Source organism: Octopus bimaculoides, chromosome 26 (assembly GCF_001194135.2).
Source record: "Octopus bimaculoides isolate UCB-OBI-ISO-001 chromosome 26, ASM119413v2, whole genome shotgun sequence".
Classification (NCBI taxonomy): domain Eukaryota; kingdom Metazoa; phylum Mollusca; class Cephalopoda; order Octopoda; family Octopodidae; genus Octopus; species Octopus bimaculoides.
In genome coordinates, this window is record NC_069006.1 from 19,696,849 (window position 1) to 19,703,793 (window position 6,945).

Genomic DNA, 6,945 nt, shown 5'->3' on the forward strand with positions numbered 1-6,945 from the left:
ATGTATATATTTTTTCTCTCTGTTTTTCAAAACTATATTTCTACCAGTTCTTATTTCTGTTGAAAAACCTGCTGAGTTCATTTGAAATGAAAGGCAACTTGGGGTTACAGTCTGTTGCCCACATCTCACAAGATGAAAGGGACAATGTCATTCTAAAGAGAAAAGAGATTTGCCAACAACTTCTTCAGAAAATTCAGAATCTTCGACAACAGTTGGAACGGAAACAGGAATTGTTGCAAGACTATGAAGGAAGTTTGGGCCAGCTTCGGTAAGATGATGTAGTTACCGTTGTAGTGTTTTTTTTGTTTTAGATGTAATTGTTGTTGAGATTGTAGTCATGGATGTAGTTCTTGTTGTTGTTGGTTGTGCACATGTAGTTTTATATCCTATGGATGTATTGTCAGAATGCTGCTGCTTTTCTGTGGCACTCATCTTGAGACGATGTCTCATAGACGTATGGTGCTAAAAGCACAGTCACACAAATGCGAATCATCTAACACAGTGCTCCACAACCAGTAGCACACTAGTGTGCCGCAGTGTAACCTGAATATAATTTTTTCCCCTATACTTTTAGTTATATTTTTAGTTCAGGTGTGCCACTGAATTTTGTAAACTACCCATCATTCATTCTCTCTGTTATGACCAAAATAAGCAATTGTCATCACTGATTCTCTTCCACAAACCCCTTGGCATCACTCCAGGTCCCACAGCTTCTCTTCTGTTGCCTTCTACACTACACTAATAACTAATAATTCTCTTCTTCTCATCATCTTTTCTTTCTCCTCCTCGTCTTCTTCTTCTGATTTCTCTTCCTCGTCCTCTTTTTCTCTGTCCTCCTCTTCCTTCTCCCCTCTTCTCCTTCCTCCCCATCCTCTTTTTCTTCCTTCTCTTCATTCTGTGGTCTCTGATAGTTAAGGTTGCTAAACGTTCTGTCATTGTTAGTTTTATAATTTACTCACATTCTATTGTTCTGCACTACACACTCATTCTCTTACTTTATATTTAAACTCATTACGTTATTCTACACTACACATTCATTGAGTCATTCTATTAGTTTTATATTCTCTTCAGTTATTCTTTTATTCTTTACTTAACAGGAAAGCAGAGGAACTTGCTGTAAAGAAAAATCGAGAAGCAGACAGTCTAACAGTGAGATATTCTATTTCCTACTTAAAATGTCTAGTACTATAACCCTCTCTTTATCACTTAACTTGTTACAAGTCTGTTTTGTTCCATTTAGGGTGTCCCAGAATTAATTATCTATTTCAATGAAATCAGGAAAATTAAAAAAAAAACTGACAGAATTTTATGTTTCTTACTTAATTATTATACCAAAAATGAATAGATTTATAAATCTTATGCCAAAACTTTATTGAAAATTTTCAACATGTACTCTGTCTGTATCCCTGCAAATTTTAGATCTATGCTTAGATCAGGAGTTATCTCCTGCATTGCGAACTGAATGCGTTCTTTAAGTTCAGCTAAACTAATGCTCCGTTCCTAGGGATGGAGGTAGAGAAAATGATTGTAGCCAAATTGAAAATTAAAAATGGTGTGGACAGATAAGTAGAATCCAACAGGAATGAAAATAAAATTATAAGAAAGATTATAAAATTATAAACAGGCAAGGTAAGAGCTTGCTTCCCAACCACATCTTTTATTATTTTGAGTTGTCTCCCTTGCCTGTATTTAATTTCGTTAATCGTTATTCAACAACGTTTATTGTAGCTTTCCTTGATAATCTTAGTTCAATATTACCTTAATTGAGACATTAATTACGTTGACACTTCACTATTTATAGAAACTCTAAGATGTGTATTATTGCTGTCTGGTGTGTGTGTATGTTTGTATGAAAGAGAGAGTGAGAGAGAGAGAGACAAAGAAAGACAGACAGACGACAGGCAGATTATGGTGAGAGTAGATATAACGTTGCTGTTTATGCTTTGTTTGTTTGTCATACACAATAAACATAACGAGTTTCCAAAGAAAACCTGTTAGATTTATTGCAGGTGTTGTAAATCATCAATTTATATTCTGAGGCACGTTACCTAAGAGGACCAATATTGTTAGATGAGAACTATCTACCTTAATTTAGATGTAGATATATAGCCCCACATCTGTCAGTGATGGTCACTGTCAGAAAGAGAGATAATTTATTAACCCTTTCGTTACTATATTTCTGTAGAGATGCTCAGTGTTTCTTTCAATTAATTTTAAATATAACAAAGAATTTAGTAAAATAACTTAGTTATCATTCAGCTAGTGTCAGGAACATAAATTGTGACTAAGGTTTGGTGGAAGGTATTAATTCAGAACCTTTGAAAAGAAGACATTTGTACTATAAAGCCAGAGACGGTTTCAGCTGGGTTGGTTACCCCATTTTGCATACATTACTGAGGCTCATCCTAACGATTTAAAACCCTGCTGTAACCCTTTATCATTCAGATTAATCTGCCAAATTCAATCCTCGTGTATTCACATTGTTTTGAATTAACCAAGAATTATGTCATGGCTTTGGGATTTTAATGGTGTGAGTGTTTATTTTTAGAATTACATTGTAGAGACGGTGTTTTTTTACGTGCCACCTCCACGGGAGCCAGTCCAGCGGCACTGGCAACGACCAGATATATATAATATATATATCATATATACTACGATAAGCTTCTTTCAGTTCCCATCTACCAAATCCACACACAAGGCTTTGATCATCCTGGGATTATAGAAGACTTGCTCAAGGTGCTGCACTATGGGGATGAACCCAAGATCACCTCATTGAGAAGCTAGCTTCTTACCCACACAGCCATGATTGCATCTTCTGTTAGATTATTATTTTGATCGTGAAGATAACCCCTTTCGTTATCATAATTAAATAAGTATAGGGCCAGGTGTCCCTTCCTGTTGCTAACCCTTACCTTTTTCCAAGTAAGGTAAATATTCCCCAGGACCAGACGTGTTTCTACAAGAGATTGGAAACAAGGGACACTGCTTGCATGGCAGTAGCATTTCATCATCATCATCATCATCATTTAACGTCCGCTTTCCATGCTAGTATGGGTTGGACGATTTGACCGAGGACTGGTGAAACCAGATGGCTATACCAGGCTCCAATCTGATTTGGCAGGGTTTCTACAGCTGGATGCCCTTCCTAACACCAAATATATATATATATATATATATATATGTATGTATGTTTCTGTTATGAAAGAGTTCCTCATGGTGCTGGTCCTGCTTTAAACTTATTTCTTTCTTTAACTTCAGGCACACATGTTACTGAAGACAGAGGAAACCGATTTACTTCGAGACTCCTTGAACAAGACCAAGCTGCAGCTTCAACAAGAGAAACGATTGAACAGTGCCATCAAACATAAGAAAGTAAGTGTAAACATTTTTTTCTTTTAAGCTTCCTAACCATGGAGGTTGAGGTTCAACCCCACCACATGGCTCCTTTGGTCAATTGGACAAACAAAACCGTTCAGAGTGGATTTGGTAGAAAGAAGCCCATTCTCTCTGTCTGTCTCTCTCCTATATGAATACACACACATATACTATATATATATATATATACACACACACACATATATGCATATATATATATATATCTATATATATATAAATGAGAATGTGTGTGTGTGTGTGTTTCCCTAAAACTCGAGAACTACTCAACCAATTTCATTCAAATTTTACACATGCCTTACTTAGGGTCCCAGTTGTGTTTTAGTCTAAAAAAATGTTTAACTTCTTGCATAGTTCAAACACTTGCCCAAGATGCCAAGCAGTGGGACTGAACACCGGGACCATGTGGTTGGTAAGCAAGCTACTTGCCACACAGCCACTCCTGCACCTATGATGATGATGATAATAATAATAATAATCCTTTCTAATAAAGGCACAAGGCCTGAACTTTGGTGGGATGGGGAATAAGTTGATTACATTGACCCCAGGACTTGACTGATACTTGTTTTATCAACCCTGAAAGGATGAAAGGCAAAGTCAACCTCGGTGCAATTTGAACTCAGAACTTAAAGAAGGACAAAATGCTGCTAAGCATTTTGCTGGGGATGCCAAGGATTCTGCCAGCTCACCATCCTATGAGTGTTAAATATTAAAGTTTAATTACAAAATATTGTAAAAATGCAAAAAAATTACATTTCTAGTATGCAGAGCTACTGCATGAAATATGTGGCATCACTGGTAAGTTCCAGTAACGGGCCTTGGTGGTTAATGTGTTATTCTCAGAAATGGAATAAAGTCCATATTTGAGGACTATAAACTGGTTCAACATAACTGAAAGCTGTTCTATTTTTCAGACATTTCATCTTGAAAATGAGAAAAGCCACTTAGGATTGAAACCTGTAGCTCATCATTGCTATTCTGATACTGCATTGTCTGAGGTAAATATACTAACATTATTCTTATTATTCCTATTATATTTCACAGCAGAGTAACACAATGTTTTACAACTACTACTACTACTACTACTACTACTACTACTGTGGAGGCGCAATGGCCCATTGGTTAGGGCAGCGAACTCGCGGTTTCGATTCCCAGGCCGGGTGTTGCGAGTGGTTTATTGAGCAAAAACACCTAAAAGCTCCATGAGGCTCCAGCAGGGGATGGTGGCAAACCCTGCTGTACTCTTTCACCACAACTTTCTCTCACTCTTACTGTTGTGCCTGTAATTCAAAGGGTCAGCCTTGTCACGCTGAATCTCCCCGAGAACTACATTAAGGGTACAAGTGTCTGTGGAGTGCTCAGCCACTTGCACCTTAATTTCATGAGCAGGCTGTTCCGATGATCGGATCAGCTGGAACCCTCGTCGTCGTAATTGACGGAGTGCCAACTACTTAAACACTACCAGAAATACTACTACTACCACAAATGTTATTGCTACTAGTACACACCACATTCCCTGTGGACACAATACCACCACCACTTTAATACTATCATCATCACTATATATGTGGGGCACCTACTATCACCTTTACCACCACCACCTCTGCTCCAAGCACCATGGGAAAATATTTCCTTTCATCCTTTAGGGGTCAGGAAGCACCAGTTGAGCAGTGGGGTTTAATGTCATTGGCTAGCTGTCTCCTCCAAAATTTCAAACCTTAGTTCTATATTAGAAAGAATAAAAGAATATTTAATATCATTGTTTGATATCTCTGATCTTTCCATTGCAGAAGCCTTCAAGAGATGGAGTCAGTCGGAAGAATACTGGACTAAAATCGGGGAAGAGGGAACAATCGATGAAAAATAAAAAACAATAAAGAAACAAAGTTGATGGTTTATACACAGACATCACTAATCTTATTATATAATAAAGGAATAATTCATTAAATATAATTAATTGTAGTTATGGTATTTTTATTTTAGTGCTTGATTAGGAGACTCGTCAAGTCAAGTGAAATCGTAGTCATGGCAGGCACTGTCATCACACAACTGGCACCTGTGCCATTGGCATGTAAAAGCACCCATTATATTCTTGGAATGGTTGGCGTTAGGAAGAGCATCCTGCCGTAAGAACCATATCAAATCAGGCGAGCTGGCAGAAACGTTAGCACGCCTGGTGACATGCTTAGCGGTATTTCGTCTGCCGTTATGTTCTGAGTTCAAATTCCGCCGAGGTTGACTTTGCCTTTCATCCTCTCGGGATCGATAAATTAAGTACTAGTTTTGCACTGGGGTCGATGTAATCGACTTAATCCCTTTGTCTGTCCTTGTTTGTCCCCTCTATGTTTAGCCCCTTGTGGGCAATAAACAAATAAGAACCATATCAAATCAGATTGGAGTCTGGTGCAGCCCCTCAGCTTACCAGCTCTGGTCAAACCACCCAACCCATGCCAGCATGGACAACGGACGTTGAATGATGATGATGATGAATTATCAGTAAAATAGGCTCAGCTATGGTGTAGGGTTAAGGAGTTAGTTTCCTAACAATGTGGTTTCAGGTTCAGTCCTACTACGTGCCACCTTGGGCAAGTGTCTTCTATAATAGCTCTGGGCTGATGAAACCAGGGAAAGTTGAAATCACGTGAACTGGTGATCTCGGCACTGGAGATGGTGGGGATTTATCTCCCCATTAGCGATATAAACAAGAGTGCATTTTGCACCAAAAGCCAATATGAGAGTTTCTCTTGTGGTATCTACCACAGTATAGTCTGTTCCAACAGAACATCCATTTTTAAGTGGTATTAAATATGACTGCTTGTTATCAATACTGCCTCTGTTGCTAATAAATATTTATTAAAACACGTAGAAAACTTGGGCAGGATGTGGTTAGTTTAACTGTTAAAGTGTGAAAGCTGCAATTTTTCACTTGAAATATTCAATTAAAACCATAATTTTCACTGAAAAGGATTTTTAAAAAATTATTTTATTTGTTTCTTGTATGTGTTGGAGTTTTTTGTAACGTTAAGAAAAAAAATCTTCATAAATAAGACAAGTTAGTAAATTTGGAAGGAACAGAAGAATAAATTCAATAACAATGCACCATTTGTCATTAAAAAAAACAAACATCATCAACATTATCATCATCATCATCATCATGACCAACGAACACAACATGCCATTAAACACATCGACACAATCATCACAAGTCATTCTTAAATAAATCATCATCAACATCACCATCTTTAAACATACCCTTGTCATCCTAAAACACATTATCATCATCATCATTCATACAAGTCATCAGTTATCATCATCATCATCATCACCACCATCCATACACGTCGTCATCATTGATTTCATAATCTTTATCACCATTTTCATCTTCTTCACCATCACATCATCTTTAAATACATCATAATCCTTATTATCATCATCATCAACGTTATGTGACATTATCACTAAGAAACACATTATCGTCACACTAATTCACAGCGAAGCCTTCTCATTATATCGCCAATGCGGGGGACTTAGTGTGTCGCAGGGTGGGGGGGG

The 6,945-nt window shown here is 37.5% G+C and overlaps 2 protein-coding genes across 6 annotated transcripts in view; one reads left to right on the forward strand and one right to left on the reverse strand.

The window, feature by feature from the left end:
- The window catches only part of LOC106872381 (forkhead-associated domain-containing protein 1), a 53,736-nt gene extending 48,390 nt beyond the window's left edge, over positions 1-5,346 (forward strand). For both annotated transcript variants that reach the window (XM_014919370.2, XM_014919361.2), the window contains exons 22-26: positions 48-268; positions 1,098-1,149; positions 3,259-3,372; positions 4,308-4,391; positions 5,184-5,346. In XM_014919370.2, coding sequence (XP_014774856.1) covers positions 48-268; positions 1,098-1,149; positions 3,259-3,372; positions 4,308-4,391; positions 5,184-5,270 — 558 coding nt within the window. In that variant the 3' untranslated portion in view covers positions 5,271-5,346. The remainder of the gene's footprint in view (positions 1-47; positions 269-1,097; positions 1,150-3,258; positions 3,373-4,307; positions 4,392-5,183) is intronic.
- LOC106872367 (uncharacterized) overlaps positions 1-6,945 on the reverse strand; it is a 115,353-nt gene that overhangs the window by 50,558 nt on the left and 57,850 nt on the right. The window lies entirely within an intron of this gene.